General features: G+C 37.5%; 1 protein-coding gene across 1 annotated transcript in view; it reads right to left on the bottom strand.

Annotated features, from left to right (window-relative positions):
• The window catches only part of zdhhc8b (zDHHC palmitoyltransferase 8b), an 82422-nt gene that overhangs the window by 17042 nt on the left and 46005 nt on the right, over positions 1 to 19375 (bottom strand). Inside the window, exon 2 of the mRNA XM_014985980.2 lies at positions 6005 to 6126. Coding sequence (XP_014841466.2) covers positions 6005 to 6126 — 122 coding nt within the window. The remainder of the gene's footprint in view (positions 1 to 6004; positions 6127 to 19375) is intronic.

Below are 19375 nucleotides of genomic sequence, written 5' to 3'. Positions count from 1 at the left end.
AAACACAAATGTTTTAATTACTCGAATGAGTTTCTAAAGTAATACTGAATATTCTGAATTGAATACATTCAAATTAACAATGTCATGTGTCAAATAGATTTCTACAAAATAGTTTAAATTGTTTGATTGCTGCTTCTCTCTTGCTATAATTCAAAATAATTTGTTTAACCAAGTCATGCAGAAAGGTCTAACCTGAACATCATATCAGTTAATAAATCTAGTTGTATCAAATTTCTCCCCAAAACTGCCAAAAACATTGATGAATATGATAAACACTACAAAGGAGTGTAATTCAGTTAAATACATATTTCACAGATGGGTTTTCAAAAGAACCAGTTGTTCAAAGGTTAAAATTGTTGAACTTATGGGATTTAAAATCATGATGAGAATAAAATAAGTCAGTTAAATATGGAGTGACAGGGTTAACTTTATCCTTGTAAAAAAAAACAGGCTAATCATTCTATGATGCTTAAAATGGGAAGAAAATATGAGGATTCAAATTAAATTGGTCTAAATTGGGATTTACAAATGAGCAATTATGGAACTGCTTAAAGGGGGTCAAAAGGATTGACAGAATAAAAAAGAATCAAGTTCTATGTGTAATTGTTGATCCAATGCCTAAACATTTCTCATAATCTTAATTTACAGTTTTTGGTCTGAGACAAAATAAGGTTGTCTTTTATTACATGAATACAATATATTACAAGGGATCTTAATTTAACACGGATCATTAACTTTTCACACTATTGATGATACTTTACAGGCCTTTACTATAGCAGGTTACTTCTTGTTAAATGAGGACTATTTGATTGAATCTAATTAAAAAACAAAAGCAAAAGATTTATATATGGTTTAAGATTTCTGGTAAAGTTTCTATTAGGGATGATTCCTATATACATTTCAAATGATATTTCTTTGATAAAACATGACTGTGGGCAGTTTTGCACATTTATTTCATAATCTGATCTTTTACTTGATTTTTTGTTTGGTTTCTGATTTTGTCTGATCCTATGAATATGCCAACACTTAAAACAAGCAAAGTTATTTTTGAAGGTTGAAATGTGCTACTTAATTTAAGCATTTCTTTAGCTATTATTAAGAGGAGAACTGGAATAACAAATGTTACTGATATATTGATGCTCTATTGGCTTAGTATGAAAAAAAAAAAAAAAAAAAAAACCAACAAAAAACAACGGCAACTTGATCTTCAGCTTCAAAGAGAAGCCTTTAAATAAAGAAAAAGGAACATTATATTTACTAATTAGATGATGCAGAATCTTAAAGAACCTTCCTTGCTCTCCTCATCACCTGTGGATGCTGCTGTTCCCTGCCTGAGGTCCTCGGCTGTTCAGTGCATCACTTCCAACACAGAGAAGGGCAGCGGTACCAATAGAACCCCACCTGCCTATCAGATGTTTTCCCAGAACCGAAAGACGAACGTTGACCTCCAGCTTTCTATAGTATAAGGGCAGTACTAGTATCTAGTGACAAAACAAGATTTTTTCCTTCACTTTAATGTTCTTTATATAATCCATTGATTTTGCCTTTTGTTGTGTTTTTTCTGTTGCAGAATGAAGTCCAATCCTTTCTGGGTGTGCCGGGATGTGAGACTGTGGGCGCCTTCCACGATTGGTGGACCGAGTTAAAGCTGAAACGCCACACTGAAGCCTCCTGGGCACTGTCGGGGTTTCCTATCGAGCTGCGCCGGCTCTACATCTGGACACACGCAGAAACTGATTTGACGTAGACAGGTCTCGCTATAGAGAGACTGACATGATTAGATTCTATTACTATTATTGTATTTTACTTAGAGAGCATTTTTACTTGTTTCCTCATCACAGTTAATTCATATCAGTATATTTTGACTGTGCTGCCCTTGAAACTGATTTATTGCATTGGTTTGCTGTTTTATGAATGTGTTCATTGTTCTGTGCCTTTCAATACTCAGACTTCTAAGCTTTTCTTACCATTTCATTTCGTTTAACATTGCATCCTTTCTGTAGGTCATTAACCTTTAAATATTACATAGAAATTTCAGTAAGTTTGGTTTCTAAAACTAACACATTGTTTTACGCATTACTCATTATTGCTTCATTGACTTTAAAGGATAGTAGCTTAACATTTCTAATTTTACTTTTTAAGTTTTAAGTAATATCTACTTTTTATTCATGTTACATTTTATTCATTTTAAATATTAACCTAACACTTTATTCATTTTTGCATTTTATTAAGTTTGAAATATCATCCTAACATTCTATTCAATTTACATTTTGGTTAACTCTAACAACTTAGTGAATATAATTTTAATACTTTTTTACTTTAAAGATGACAATTAGATCCTCCTAACACTTCACCCATTTTATATTTTCATAAAATTTAACATTTATTCTTTAAAAAAAAAAAAAAAAAATTCAGACTTTATTTAATAGGTCATCACCCTTCTATGGCATGACGTTGACCTGAGGTAACAAAAAGAAATAATAAATAACAAGCAACATAAAGGTAATAATATTTGGTTCCAGAAAATGTCATGGTTCGACTTTATGATTGATGTGTAATTACAGATGATGAAGCTCTGACAAAACTGCAAAAATATTTTCTTCTACAAAAAACAAAAAACAAAACAGTCATGCCATGGAGGGTTGACTTATGTTCCTCCAAATTTAACACTCTAACATCCTTTAACAATTTTATTTCTTTACATGTTCTTTATTAGAATTGTAAGAGGGACATTGTGGTTTCGATCCACCGCCTAAGAGGCATAGGGGTGCCCTGTCCGTTTTTACCCCCAAAATTGAAATGAAATGAAATGAGATGAAATGACATGAATGAAAGACAACATCAATGACTGAAATGATCAAATGTATATCAAGATCTGTAAAAGCCTCGGGGGATGTTTTCCGGAAGGGACAGTGTCTACTCTAGGGTTTGTCTTCTCCTTTTTGGGCTCTTTTAGAGCCCAACAGGGGGTGTTGAGATTAGTAAATTAGTTAAATCATTATGATTACTATTATGTGTTGAGATGCTTTACCAAGGCCGAGAAAGAGTCACACGCTGTTAGACAAAGGGCCCATAGTAAAGAGTTACATTTTTGATTCTGTTAGACACTAAAGCATATTTCTCACGAGAAAACAGAAACTTATCAGGCCACAGAGACATGGTGTGATTTCAGGGAGTGTCTTCAGTTCATATAATCAGCTGCCCTCCTCTTTCTCCTGAGACGCTGCACAGACTTTTTTAGAAACTCTTCTCGGATGTAATGGTAAAGCGTCTCCTTTCAGCGCTGAAAGTTAATAAAATAAGTAAAGTCTGAATGCTTTTCTTGGCTGATTTTATGCTCCGTGTGTCAATACAAATTATGATTCATCGATTGAGACTCTCGTTCTCAACACTTTACAGCGTTTATTCAGTCAAACACAATATTTGGGGTTTCATAGTGCTTCGTTTTTTCCACCCTGTTACACAAAATGTGTATATTTGTATAACTAAATTTTAAATATCACGAGTAACTGTCTTAATTTATCTAAACTGCATTCGCATACATATAAAGTCTGAGCCTAACAACTACGAATTAGGCTCAGTGTATGGTTTAGGTTGTGTGTTTTTGAGGATTTTTAAGCAGCGGTCGATGAAATATTGCTCATGTGAATCTCAGCTAAAGCAGCAGCTTCAGTTGATTATCTCTGGAAAACATGAGTCAACTGACATGAAATGAGGGAAATTCATCCTCTTTAAAGACGACAAACCTATTAGCTCAAATAACATCCTGCATGCATAAACGCTGTAACTGTCCTCTTCACCGCATGTGTTGCACATTTGTTTGCAGTAGTTGGCTCGCAACTAGCTAGCCAACTAGCTAGCTGCTTACTGACAGAGCCTTTTCTATTTATCCATACCTCAGGGAGTTTATTAACAGTATCATTCATATTCCAATTATTCTGTCTCATTATTAAGCTTGTTACGTTGTTTTAATTTTTATTACATGTAGTAATTGTTTCTTCCCTAAGGTCTATGGTAGTTTTATTAGAAACTGCTTTGATAACAGAGAAGCTAGAAACACAAAATAGATTTCTGTTTTAAAAGCTAATTTTAGTAAAGAGTTAATTAATTCTTTCAGCTGATACCCATTCACAAACCTGAACCCCTATTTTGTACTCAACTGTTCATTTTGTCTCTTTGTACTTCCATTTAAAATCTGTAAACAAATGTCGCTGGCAACTTCACTTTATTTATTTTTCTGGTTAGCTGTTTATTTTTACAATTTATGTTAATTTTCCCAAATACCAAGTAGAATTTAGTTTGAATGTATATTATTTGTTGGAAACTTCATATTACATCTTATCTCAAATTAATGCTGGTCTGATTCTGGTGTGGGCCAGATGACTCAAATCCAGAAACATTGGTCTAACTAAAATAAGCAACTTCCTGTTAGTTTATTTACTGGATACAACTACACTTCCACAGGAGCAAACTGCGAACAAATTATAGGAAAAAAAAAATCTAAATCACTGGTTATCAAAAAAGGTACAAAATATCTCCCCGTGTACGAAATGAGGTGTGGCTGGTAGTAAATGTCCTGCGGGAGACATTTAAAAAAAAAAAAGTCAAATTAAAATATATATTTGTGATTTGCCAGGGCTTTTTGAGTGAAACACTAAATATTTCTGCTGTCACAGATGTACAACGAACTAGTTAATCAGCTATGCTATAGCTAGGTAGCCTGCAGTTAGCTGTTTTACCGACATGTGACTCATTGCTCATAACTCTGGCCTTGAGACAGTGTTACACTTTCACCAAAATGATTCACCGTTTTTCAGAAGCGGAAAAATGTAGAAGCAGATGGATTTATCTGTTTTGTAAGCCAGACCTGCAGCTCACCAGCAGTAGGTGGGAATGAGGGAGCATGACGGTAAACTACGTGCTCTGCTCAGAGGAAGAATGAACAATCTTTTCTCTGGTGTCTGATTGAAAACATTAAAACAACAAGAATGGAAGCAGGGAACATTTGAGCTTTTTTGAAGCTGTGACTTTTCAAAACCTCGCTTTACCTTGATACCTATAACTGGCCGATGCTTAAGTAAAACAGAGTTTTTACTTGATCTTTATTTTATGAGCTATTTTGTATAAAAATTTGCAAACGCTCTCTTGCCATTTACTGACTGGTAACTGACTTTGCTGTTTTTGCTGGGAGGACGCTGTGAGTGTAGCAGAGACATAAGGTTTAAAAAAAAATGGATTGAATTCATACACAGAGGAAAGTTGTTGCTTTAACAACTGTTAGTAAACATCTTTATATATACAATTTTACATTTTATTGCAACTTTACTTGAAACATTACCTTGAATTAGGTAGAAATGCTTTTTCTTTATCACTACAGGGTGTAATAGAAACGGTCTGCACTTGTTTTGACTATTTAAATGAGAAAAGCCAGCCTTCATCTGAACGATTAATAAGAGTAGAAATAAATCTTTTCACACTGAAGCTATTTAAAGTCCTGGAAACCATTTTCAATCCAAATGATGCATTTCCCCCCAAAGGCAATAAAAATGCAAAAAACAAAAAAGAAAGTAGAACATTTGGAAGATGCACATGCTATCAAGCTTTCACACACACTTTGACAATGTAGACTAGAATTTTTTTTTCTTTTTTGAGAGTTTTATGTGCCAGCGTTTTAATTATTATGATTTCATTTGGGCTGCCAACAGAATGTGACAGGAAGAGACGGGAACAGTCTTTACAACCTGCTGATTATTCCCCCTTTGTGAAGAGGAAAATGATAACCTCCTCCTGACAGGTCCTTATCATTTCTGAGCACATTGCAGTGAAACACCGTGTACCGCGGCTCAGCGCTTTGATAAATGTGGCCCCCGATAAACTTTTCTCCTCAAGGACTAATGGGGATGGAAATGCTCGTTTTCATCTGCAGCAGTGCAGGTGGCTATCGGAGATTTGAATGATGAATGTGGGAAGGAAGTCAGGTCAGGTGTGTGAGTTAAACACAAACCTCGGGGGTAAATACCAGGGTCCATGAAGGTTGCCATGCTGAAGTTGGCCAAGACGAAGAGGAAGACCAGGCCATTGTAGAGAGGCACAGCGGGAGAGATTACCTTCATCAACCAGGGACACCTGAAAACAAATAAAACGACAATGTTGAACAAGAAGGCTCATAAACGCTTTGAACTCAACATGTATTTAAATGTCCACGGGGTACATGTGTATCATCTGTTTTTCACTGATTCATGTGAATTAATATTCTTTAGCCAGGCTAAAGAAAAAAGAAATGTTGTAACCACCAGATTTTGCCAAAAGTTAAATTTCCTGCACAAAGTTTTATTAATGTCAAACTTGTAAAAAAATAAAATAAAAAATTCATTTCAGTTTGTTTATTGCTAATTCACAACAAATGTTATTTCAATGTACTTTGTGAGATGCACAAAGTACAAATCAAATTTAGTTCCATACTCCAGTTTACTTCTTATCCTGGTAGAGAGGCTTCACAGATATAAATTACAAGGGAAACATGCAACAGAATCGTTCTCTTCTGAAATAAATAACAAAACTTGGTAAATAGTAACAGCAAACTATTATTGGTAGACTTGTTTTGCCACGGTTGAGAGATTAACAAATCCTCCTGTAACTGTGCCATCCAAACTTCACACTGTGAGGACTTGCAGTGAATTTGTCATCTTCTTTACTGAGAACATTCTGGTTTTTTACAGTCCGGTACCAAGTCCAACGTCAATGCTGGTCTCAATCAATATACCAACCTAGAGAAAATTACCCAGTTCTACAAACCCGTTGATATGAAAACATGTTGCATCAACCTTCCAGACCACTCTGGTCTCCCAGAGTCTGAACTAAACATGGAGAAGCAGCATTCAGCTTTTATGCTCTTCTAATCTGGAACAAACTTCCAGAAAGCTGCAAAAGTGCTGGAACGCTGAGTTCCTTTAAATCAAGGCTAAAAACCCATTTGTTTAGCAGTACCTTTGATCAATAATAACTGAAACATCATTAATTGAAGTCTTTATTGCAACCTTTAATTTAGTTCCTTTATTTTACCAGTGTTATGTAATGTTCTTGGCTTTTTTTTAAAAATTGTTTTATGATTTCATCATGCTAAGCATTTTGAATCGCATTGTTGCTCAACTCGTCTTGCCTTCCCTAGTCATAATGCAACACTGTCAGGGTCGGCTTACTATCCCTGTTGGTAAAATGAAAAATCTCAAGTTAAATCCACCCAACTGCATTGTGTCAGACTCTGCATCTTATAGCCTCAGCGAACGATAAACTGCATTGAGTTGTTGACTTTATAGCAATTGCTCTTAATGAGCAAACAAATATCACCTGAAATCAAATAATAACACAGCCGGTGCCAAATGGGCTCGGTAAAGTTAAATATTTGTGCTGTCATTCTAGACATATTAAACTAGACTAAAGCCAGAGGCTCATGAAGACGTTGGTGTCGATAAAGGAAAAGGGGGCAGTATTCCACAAACAGACCCTCCTGCTTATTCTGCCATATGTTTCAACACAGTGACTCCAACCCTTATAGCACAAATCTTCGCCATAAGCTCACTCGACCCTTTGAACATGCCACTCGAGGCAATTCTGATGTAAAAAAAAGTGCATTTTCTGGTACTTGAGCCTTGAGTTTCATCTTTACCCCATAACTCCTCTGCTGCCCCAATAGTCCTCTTCTGCTTCGTTGAATTATTCAGAGCTCTGGCTCCAGAAAAGCCGCTAAAGCAGAATATAGAGAGCTGCTAAGAAGAGCTGGCCTCTCTCTGGTCATCAACTGTGTGGCACCTGGTGGGAGGTTTCATTTGGCCGTATCACTGGCAGCAGTCACGGCTGACCTCCCTCAGGTGTCTCGGGACTGTTAATTTTCTTCCTGTCGCTGTTTGTGAGTTATCATACCCGAGACAGCCGGCAGTCACTGCGGTGTAGCTGTTCTGAGCATAATCTAAGCTAGCTTAATTGCATATCTAAGCTAACAAACAAAACTCTCTGAAGAACACATACAGATGAAGCCTGTAGTTCCATTAATGCCACAACCCTGCTGACCGCACATTTAATATGCTACAAAGAAAAAAAGTAAACTCTGCACTTATTTGGTTACACACAAGTTGCCACAACGCATATGGCAGGAAAACTGATTACAACATAGTCTTACAATGTAGGCTATTTTTAGTTGGCTGTTCTAAAAGACAATTCTGATTCATCCAAAATTAGTATTTACAGATCAAACATTTACAAAAACTAGGAACTGGAAATCAGACAACAAAATTCAGATGGATCTCTGCATTAAAGAGTTGTAAGACCTGTTGGTCATAAGGTTGTAAAAAGATTGAGAATTGCTTCTACATCCCATTATAAACATCGGTAACACCTGTCATGAAGATGAAGGAGTTTTCATGAATGTTTACAACCGTTGTCGCAACGTGTCATTCGGTAAATAATGACACTTTTAATGCAAAATTGACAATTTTAATAGACTTTTAATGTAATTTTGCAAAAAAAGAGTCATCATTTACCGCATGAGACTTCATGACTACAGTCGTAAACATTTATGAAAACTCCCTCATCTTTAGGACAGGTGCTATATCACGTTTATGACAGCGTCATGTCAGTCTTATGTACACCCCGTCAAATAAAGTGTTGCCCAAACGTCAACATATGTCAAGAGCACATTGTTACGTACATAAGTAGGTCAGAGAGAAAAAGAAATTATTACAATAAAGATATTTCAAAATCTGTGTCCTTCAGAACAACTTATTGTAATAAATGGCTTCTTAGGTTATTTTGCTACAGTGATGGATTCCAGGTTATTATAGCTAAATGAAACAAATAAAATAACTGAAATGGGAATGTTTGTTAAATGAAATTTTTTTTTTAACTTGAACTATATAAACAAACATACTGGAATTATAGTTATAATATCCGCTGTTTTTGCGTTTATGAATCTATTTATTAGCCTTTCGAACTGATTAGAAATTGACTACCCCCCCCCCCCGCCCCACACACACACACACACACACACGTGCAGTTTACGTCAACTGGTCAACTGTTGTCAAATTACGGCACTCCATGCTCCTGCTGGTGGTGCTTAGCTAGTCCACAAAATGGCGACAGTGAAAATTGGGAGAAAACCAGCGATGATTGGGAGAAAACAAATTTATAACAGTGTTATAAATTTGTTATAAAAGTATTACTGATTGCACTTTAAAAATTAGATAACTTTATGTTATTAAAGGTAAAGTTTAAACAGTAATGATTTATTGGTTAATGTCAAGTTGTCATAATAAAGACATTTTGAATAATGTCAACTTTGTATTAAAAGTGTCATAATTTACCGAATCACGCTTTATGACAACAGTCATAAATATTCATGAAGGCTTATTCGTGTTCATGACAGGTGTTATGTCATGTTTATGAAAGAGTCATGACAGTCTTATTCACCCCCCTTCAAATAAAGTGTTACCCAAAAAGTTACGACAAAGATAAAGATAACAAATATATATATATATATTTTTTATTATTATTATTATTATTATTATTTTTTAACCCCGGTTGAATTTAGACTATTCTGCATCCACTGCAATAAATGACAGCAGCAAGTAAGATTTATAAAGTCGTAGGCTGCCTCTGAAATCAAGTCGCGCTTTCCCTCATTTAAGTCAGTCAAAGCGAACTGGCACAAACACGAAACCACCCGACTCCTTGGCTGGAGTGTTTCAAAAGTCATCTTTACGTGCTCGCTCTCTCTAAACACGGCTTCAGTGGCTCGTTTTGTGACAGATATCGCATTTACTTTAACAAGAAGCGAGATCAAAGCGGCTCTCTGTGGAGTTGCCTTCACTCGGCGGGCTCTCGTCATCGCAGCTTTGGCAACAAAGCAAGGCTTGTACAAATCTTTCAAAGCGTCTTCACAGAAACGCAACAGCAAGCGGTTCCACTTACAGAAACGACTTACAGAAACGATGTATTTACCTTCCAAAGGCTCATGTATTTTTACCCACAGTGGGATGCTGCTGCAAAAAAAAAAAAAAAAATGGAGTGCAATTAATGGCCGCCAGTTCAGTCTCCAGGCAGTTGACGGTGTGGGCGGAAATGTCTAATTAAGGGCACGCACTCGCTGGTTAATAGCGTAGGAGCAACAAGTAAATACTGAGTTCTTATAAACATTGTTTACTAGTCTATTTTACTCTGTGATAATTAAACAGAGGGAGAAACCCAATCAGCTGTCCAATTTGCGGGCAGTCATTCATTCAGTAGCGCTCGCTGCCAAAAGTGCAGGAATAACGACTTTGACCGAGTTGGGCTGTATATTCTTGATGACAATCGAAATGCCCGAAGACAGAAATCGGAGATCTGAGCGAGCAGGCGCCCCTTCCAACCAAACAGCATCTAAAAGTGCCGGTGTGCAGCCTCTGAACATCAAACACAAAGTCACAACAGAGGCACGAAAACAGCCTTCAAAAGAATAGGAGGTGACAATATTCATTCCACCACCTGACTGAGACTGAGAGGAAATCTAAAAACCACATCCATGGTGGCAGCAGGTTGACGTAGCGCTGTTATGTGACTTCTGATTTGTTCTTTTTGTAGACTTTAGTTCTTTTTTTTATATTTGTTTCAGGCATGGCATGTCTGGATAATTACTCCCTCTGGTTTTGGATGCTCTGCAGCGTGGAAAACGTTTTCTCTTACTCTTTTTTTTTTAACCTTTGGACAGTTGTTCTGATGTGTAACTGTGGCAACAGCAGCTGGTTAGTTTGAATAATGCCTGAACTACGACCCCAAATCCCAGGAGAGTTGGAAATGAGGCTTCAGCATCTCTAACCACCCGGCCAGACAGATTTAAAGAGGAGCGGGAAAAGCAAATGAGCTGGATTAGCAGTTCGACCAACAACTGATGGTATCATCCAGGACAAGTTGCTGTAAAAATATTGCTAGTGCGACATGAGAGTCATGAGAATGCAGAGGCTTCAGTCAGAAGCCTCTTCAGATTTGTTGAAACGTTGACTGCTACCAGAGATCCGTCCTGCCCAGTGCGTCACCATCCAAGACTCTTTGAAGAAATGTGAATAATGTGAGTCATGACAACATTTCATTTCCCTTATTGGGGATAAAGTATTTTTGAAATTAATTGAATTACTTATACTCAAAAACAAACTTTAGTGCAAACAAATCTGCTATTAATTAATTAAACTTCTTTTGTCAAAATGGCGCAGAGGCTAACGGGCCCGTCTTTGGTACACCAAATAGCTAAATGACCGACAGCAAAGTTGTTGTTTTTTTTATCATTTTGAACTTCAGCTTTATGGAACATTCTGGATTGGGACTTTTGTCAGTGCCAATGATAAAGTAAAGAGTCTACATTCTGGAGGGTATACACACAAATACTGATAGTGACTGTTGGTTATGCTAACCAGGCTAATCGCTAGTGTAACAGGCTAACATCCTTTCAGAACTTCAGGCCATTTCTCGGGCGAGATCGAAAATAAGCTGTTAATTTTGGATCACTGAATCCCAGCAATACAACTTTTGATTTTTAAAACCGTAGAAAATATCATAAGATTATGATACAAACACTAAAATAACATGGAGGACCCACAGTTACCCGACCCTTACGCAGAGTTAGCTGATAACCTCTGAAGCAGCTTAGTGTTCAGTTACCAACCTTACGGGAGTCAGAAAATGAGTTCAACACCAAAATCACTAAAGAAGACAGCTTAAGCTAAAACCACAAAACTCACACAGGTGACATAATCTCAGAGACATGACCGAAAGGTTCTAAAAGAGTTAAACATATGCTTTGGCAAACTTTTCACTTTAAAAATCATTCGCAATGTTTTTTTTTCCCTGTTGACTTCAAGTCATATAACATTAATATAAAAGAAAATAATTTCTGTGACTCATTAATGAACAAACCTGTATGCTATTAAAATAATTAACATTTTATAGATGTTTCCTTAAGGAAAAAGTGCTTCATATGTGGATTAGAGCCAAAAGCTGAACCTGATAGGCACCTGTACCACCGAGCAATGCCACCAGGCCATTGGGAACAATTACAGTAATGTATTCAGCTCCCGGTGAGCCATCCTATTGATTAGTTCATTAAGTCTCAACCCAGAAAGCATCGCAGGGGAGGCCTATTCTCACACAGGTCACCCACTGACACTCACTGATCCAGAATCTGTTGCTAGGTCAGATTGGTTCGACCCATCAGAAAGGAGATTTTAATCATGACCAGGGCCTTTAGGGAAATCACAAAAAAAATATGATTTATACACGTCAACTCCGAGGCCTAAGTAGAAGTATTTTTCATATTTATATCAGCGTCCTCACGAGTCCTTCACAGAATTTATCTACATTGGTCTCCGATGGACGTTTTTCCCCCCCTCTCAAAAATCATCCCCGCTCTCCAATTAGGATACAGAAATGTCAGCATCGCTTATTCCATATTATCTCGGGACGTGCCGCTCTCCTGAATCTCTGTGTCCCAGCACACAATATTCAGTGTTTCTCACATACATAAACAAACACACACACACACGCACGCACACACACACACACACACACACACACACACACACACACACACACACTAGCGCAGAGACTGTTGTCAGAGGCGATAGAGGGGATGTTTTCTGATGGCGTGGAGCCGAGCAGTTCCAGGAAGGTCAGGCGAGGAGCAGACCTTTACATCCTGAGAAGGCAAAATGAAATTCAGCTCCCAGTGTCATTCATAAAGGATATGTTTTTCCTGGACACCACAAAAGGTGGAGCAGATTTCAGAGTGAGCTCTAAACACAGAACATGTAACTGGATAACATTTAAAAAAGGTAAATAATGTCTTTATACAGTTTTACTCTAAATTTCAGTCTTACTCACATGGTGGGATGTTTACAGATACTTGTCCCAGCATCTGAACCATGGGGTGTCCCAATACAACTTTTTCACTTCCAATATGATACAGATATCGCAGTTTTGAATACTGGCCGATACTGATACTTACCTGATACGATAACAGCACGAATCACTTGCGTTTGTATTACTTATTTTGTAGTGTGGAACATTCGAAAAGGCTTCATCAAACATAGAACAACAACAACAATACAACAATAGGTATGAGAACATCTAACCCTTGTATTCTGGGTATATATGTGGTCATCTGCCTTGGAGATAAATTTTCCATAAATAATTCATGCATTATTAGCTATTTCTAGCCTGTTGTGTTATTCCAAAGCAGGTTTTGATGCATCTTTGAGAGCCAGAAGGTGATGAAAAGTTCATCTCTGTGGGCTAAGATGGCGGCAAACAAGAAAAGTAATACACTTTCAAGCACGACAGCTACCAATGTGGACAAACCAAACACCTTGGCTTCTGGAAAAAAAGTTTTACACCTAAATACCTGAACTAAAGAGGGCAAGAAAAGCTGTGTCTGGATATGTCAAGGTATGAACTATCAAGTAAGTTTTAACAACTGAGCTGTTAAAAACTGGGCAGTCCAACAGGATATTTATCACAGCCACAATGACTCCAGATGAACACATAGACTGGGTTTGGAAAGGCTAAAGCAAGATTACATCATTTCCTGGAGTGGCACCAAACGGAACCCCGTTAAAAATGTATGTTTGGAATCTGGGCCGACTCCATCAAACCAACCAATTTAATCGAGCTCTATTGTTTCTGTTCAGTCAGAACTTTGCTGCCAACTGGCTGATGTGTCGACCCAAGTCAAAGTCCAACTTAAGGAGAAAATTAAGGAATTAAACAGGGTCTTAATGTAACACAAGAGGTCCTTTGACTCATTTTTATGAACCCTGCAGGTGAATCATTGTTATTTTATATTAATAGTTTTTGGCATCGTTGTCTTTTTGAGTTTGATTTATTGACCATGGCTGCCTCCCACACACCAAGAAACCTGAGAAGCTGAAGGGCGCACGCTCATCTCCATGCGCATTTTTGCTCACAGCCATTTGCATTTTAATAAGGAGGCCACATGAAAAGCAATGAAGTACTCTGCCCCCAAAGTCTGCCTTCACATATATTTACATATTTATCGACCCGCTGCCTGGTGAAGAAAACTTATTTTTCTCTTCCAGAAAAGCAGCTCGCACTCTAAGTTTAAAACATGCGAGATGTTCGCTGCAAATTTCATTCGCAGTTTGTAATTTACCACCAAAAAGGATTATGTTGAGTGTTTTTGGGCTGTTGCCATGAAATCTAAGGGGTCATTAATAATTTGGTATATTGGATTTTTCATCAATATTATCTGGAACATTTTGTTCTCCCTGAATCTTTGATTTTACCAGATCCTTCAGTTGCCTGTGTTTATTTTGTTGCCTACAAGATTTTCACAACTTTGAATATATAATACAAGTAAGAATTAAAATACACGTAATACTGCCTCCCAGTTTATTAAATCCCAGCTTTAATGGTGGGATTATGTGAAATTGTTTGCAAACACAATAATTAAACTCCTCTTGAGTATGGCTGCTGTGATCTGAGGAAAAGAATTGCAGCACACTTAAATAAATCCAGAATGTGAGTCAAAAAAAAAATAAAAAGTCAAAATCAAAAAATATTGATTCAAACTCTGTGGAAATGTGCAACTTCAAATAAATTGCTCCATATGGATATTTTATTGAGATAATTGGTGTTAGAAAACAACAACAAAAAAAAAATCTGTGGGGAAAAAATTCCCATAATTTTAATCAGCAGAACTAAAAACTAAGATTCTGTCACAGCGATTACACTGAATGTCTTACATAAAGTCACACAAAGCTCCAGGGAAAGGTAAAACTTTGACAACATTTCGGTGAGTTTCACCTTGTTTAGTCGATCGGAGTAGAAAAGAGAGAAAGAGTTCTGGTCGGGATTACAACCTAAATAATAAACCTACAGTGATTATTTAGCAAAGAATACTCTGTGAAACAAAACTAAATTCATATCTAAGCCTGAAGAAGTTTAGAATATTTATTATATATATATATATATATATATAAAACCTGCATGATTGTGATCAGAAGGATAGCATCACTTCCTTTAAAACTGGTCAATGATTATTTTATTCCAGGAAGGTTTGGGAATATAAATGCTGCGAAATATTCTAATAGCATATATTGAAATGTTGTCATTTGTGTACCACTCACTTACACCTGTGGAATAATTTTAGATTAGTACAAAATAAAACATCGAGTGTAGTGTAGCGTACAACGCAAGACGACGGAAACATCCAGTAAGAAACTGAGCTGGAGTGGGAAAATACGAGGTTAAAGAAATATCAGTATTGGAAATTTTTAACATTGACCGACGAGTTCAGCTCAACATGGTTCTTTTCTAACTTAAGACATTTAGAAACACAGTTTTTTTTTTCTCTCACTATGCTGGTAGGAGAGGCAGAATCAGGATGCATAGAATAATAGACACAGATGTGACTGACAGACTAGAGGGCATGGAAATTCATTACAGAATGATTTATATTCCATTCAACATCTGATTGCCAGATGAATGGGACCTGCCCTGATGCCGAGCGCGCCGTTCGGTCGTAAATATGAATTAGAAATCCCTTCTAAATCAATGACCATAAAAAAATTATGCTCCATACATAATCCCTTGAAAGCTTTTTTTTTTTTTTTTGTCAATGTAGATAAACATTTGGAATGAGCAGATGGCTCTAACTGATCCCGAAATGTTTTCTTTGAGTGAGAGGAGTGAGTTGGCACATTAGCTCCCATTTTATTTGTCTAACAAGACAATATCTGCCTAATCTCTCATTATCTTACTAGCAGTTTTAAACTGTATAAGAGGACGGACGTCCACAGGATTCGGTCATCTTTGCTAACCACGACTCAATGAGAAATGCCTCTGACGTGGGGCGGGGGGCTCAACAAATCACCATTCCCTGCTCTCGTAATCCAATAAAATAAACGTCAATTACTTTTCCTAATGAAAGACAGCTTAGGGAAACATTTGCCACCACAGAGGCACAGCAAACACACACTCTGAGCCACTGTGTGTTGTGCAAGGCAAGGGCAGAACCTCCCCCAAGGGGCAGAGGACATGTGTGTTGGCTCTTTTTCTTCCACACAGACCCCGTGGGAAACTGAAAACCAGTACAGTACCATGGGTCAGCTGGTATAAATGAGGCTCAACGAGCTAAAGCACACTGCGGCTTAGCGAGACAAGCGTAGTAAATATTTGTGGGTATTTGGACTGAAGCAGTTTTGGCTAGCACAACTGTTGTCCTTGTGTGTGTGAGTCTGCGTGAGTGTGTGAGTTTATGTGTTTGTGTCAAGTTCTTTGATAATCTCAATTATGAAACTACATGTCCCCACGATGTGGACAGTGGCTTTCAGTGGATTTAGCTAGCATGCCACCGCTAGCCTGCTACACCTCCAGTTGCTAGGCTAGCACGTACAGAGGAGAAAGAAAGTTGGCTTTCCCTCTGTCACATTCCTCGGCCATCTTATTCTAGGCTCCAACCACCACAACCCACATGTGCAGCCACTGTCAGGAGCGCCGAGAGTTACGACCGCTCGGGAGGCAACGGAGTCATTCGTTTTGGTCTGCTAGCTGTTTTTAGGTAGCGGCGTGCTAGACGGTAGCTGTTCACAGTAGTTAAGTATAGTCATCATGGCAACAGGGAGGATGAATGGTGTTTACCTTATAAAACCTGTTGTAAAAGTGCCATAAAAAGCTGTTGGATTCTATCACAGATCTTTTTTTTAAGAAACAAATGTTTTAAACTTAATCGACAGTGAAAGCAGTCACACCAAAAAAAGTGCTCCAGTAGAATTTGTTGTGTTAAAATATGCTCAGCTGGGTGCTGTGGTGGCGCAGGGGCAAAGCACGACCCACATATCAAGGCCTTAGTCCTCGGAGCCGGTGGTTGCAGGTTTGAGTCCCGGCCTGGCAACATTTGCTGCATGTCTTCCCCCTCTCCCTGTCAAACTACCTTCAAATAAAGGCCACTAGAGCCAACAAAACCTTTAAATACGCTCAGCTGTGAGTTCCTCATTTCGGACCTCTTCACTCCTCTATCTGAAATTCACCTTCAGTTCAATTCATGTGTTTATATAGCACAGATTCAGAGCAAATGTCGCGTTAAGAAACGTAAAATAAAATGGTTGAATTTTGGAGTTTCTAATCAGCAAAAATATATATAGGCTATCCTTGAAATTGAAGTTCAAAGTTTCAATTTTCTAAATCGGAATGCTTTGGGGAATCCCAAAGCCTCTTTAAATATGGCTGCTTCACATTTAAAACGGTTATTGTGGCAGGAATAAACTATTATTATCTGTCATAATCGAACAGTTTGTATCTATTGAGAACAATGCCTACTTTCAAAGTATTATAGCACCGCTATATTTTAAAAGATTTAGAAGTGCAATGTACTTTTCTTTGTAACTTTCTTTTTTATCAACAGCTACGATACCTAAGTTGTATATCCATGGCAAACAAATTTGATTTTGAGGTTGCAGTGGGTTAAAAAAAACTTTGAACTTTTGATACCCTGTCAATTTGGGATGTTTATTTTATTTTCCCACCTCTAACTTGGAAATTTTACCTTTTGAGTAATATTGGGACGCAGAACTCAACCATATACATAACTGAACAGAAATAATGGAAAAAACTTTATTCTTTCTTTGTTTTTTTCCCTACAGCACAACACAACAAACATGAGAATTTCAAGTTCTGGTGTACTGCTATTCTAAGGTTGCTTTCAGCATGGTGTGATTTGAACATTTGGTATACACACTACCTGACAGCTGTAGACAAACATAATACTAGGTCTGATACATGCATTTTTTATTTAGATTTAACCAGCTGGCGACAAAACAAAGCTATGATCCATCACCAGGCTTCCAAAGCTATTCCAAGAAAAAGCAAGGAGCACATAAGTGGAACTGAGCTGAAACCCGAGGAGGTAGTCCAAAATTACAGCAGCCGGCACAGAGACACACAGGCTGAGGAATAAATAGAGAGCAAAAGACACATGGAGACTGAAGGCGCTTGGATCAACCCAACACAGAGTTTTAGGAAGCAAGTCAAGAAGCTGTTGACCTAAATAGTTGTGTGCTGAATGCACAATGACCCTTCACTCTCTGGAACTGAGCCGCCCGCGCTGCCACCTTGTCCAGCACAGCTGCCTCTATTACAGCAATCCATCTGTAAACCCAATCCAAAAGCTGCTCCATCCAATTCTCCTTTTGCTTTCTGAGGGAAACCGAGATTGGCTTTAGAGAGGTCGAGCCCCAAACCGACACACAAACACAAGCAGCTCTCCATAACACAGAACAGCCCTCGTAGTCTGCAGCACTTCCCAAAAAGCCTGGCAGATCGAGTCCTCAAAGCTTATACTTGTCTGCAATAAAGGCAAAACTTTGTCTCGCCGCACAGCCAACTTAAGCCGTGCTTCCACTGACCTGAAAATTGCGTAAATTAATTAGGAAATTAGAATGGAAGCACAGCAATTAAAAAACAAAAAACAAAAAAAACATTTCTTGATAAAAAGTGTTTCCGCTAGGATGAAGTGGTTGTATCAGAATTAGTATATTTGGCAAAACTGCAAAGGAAACAATTATTTTGTATCACACAAGTCACGTGATCAACAAGAATTAGAGCCAGCCTTTAAAATGTGTTTCACTACAGTCCATTGAAAGAACAAAATAAGACAAACAAACAAAATAGAATATGGGTAGAGCAGGGCCTGACGTTATCGGATGTTACTGACGGAAAAGACGAAGAAGACAACAGGAAGTGGTAGAAGAAGATGACACAGCATGTTATTTAATGATTTATTACATGAATAAACTTGTTAATGTGTGATTTTAATTGCATTTCTTTATTAATGGACTCATCACAATTGTGAAATTTAGTGGAATATCGACAATGTTGCGCACATTTGCAATGGAAAAGCAGCTTTAGTTATTATGAAAGGTTTGTTTTTTTTTTCCATAAAATCTTTGGGGGATAAATGTACAAATTATCTCAATTGCAAAAAAGAAATAGAGCAACTAAATTGCATGCACAAATGTGTGTCATATTGTGTCTGTGCAGGCAGAAATGCTGATTACTTATCCACACTCTATTACTGGGGACATTTGAAGCAGAATATTCTTTCACAAGTCTAAAAAAACTGATTAAATCAGAAGCACAAACACAGCTCATCAACGTAAGAACATAGACATACCACCAATAAAATTTAAACTATGCAGGATGGGTGCCACTGTATGAAAATAACAGCATTAGTCATATTGGCGATAATGCAATTCCCATTCGGGTAATTGGACAAGCTAAACCGGCAAAGTGGCCGGTGCCAAGCCTCAGCAAATTGTGCTTGGATGTTAATTCCAGCTTA

The sequence above is a fragment of the Poecilia mexicana genome, unplaced genomic scaffold, assembly GCF_051168715.1.
Source record: "Poecilia mexicana isolate PSO_F unplaced genomic scaffold, ASM5116871v1 scaffold_9, whole genome shotgun sequence".
Classification (NCBI taxonomy): domain Eukaryota; kingdom Metazoa; phylum Chordata; class Actinopteri; order Cyprinodontiformes; family Poeciliidae; genus Poecilia; species Poecilia mexicana.
This window is presented reverse-complemented; position numbering and strand designations above follow the sequence as displayed.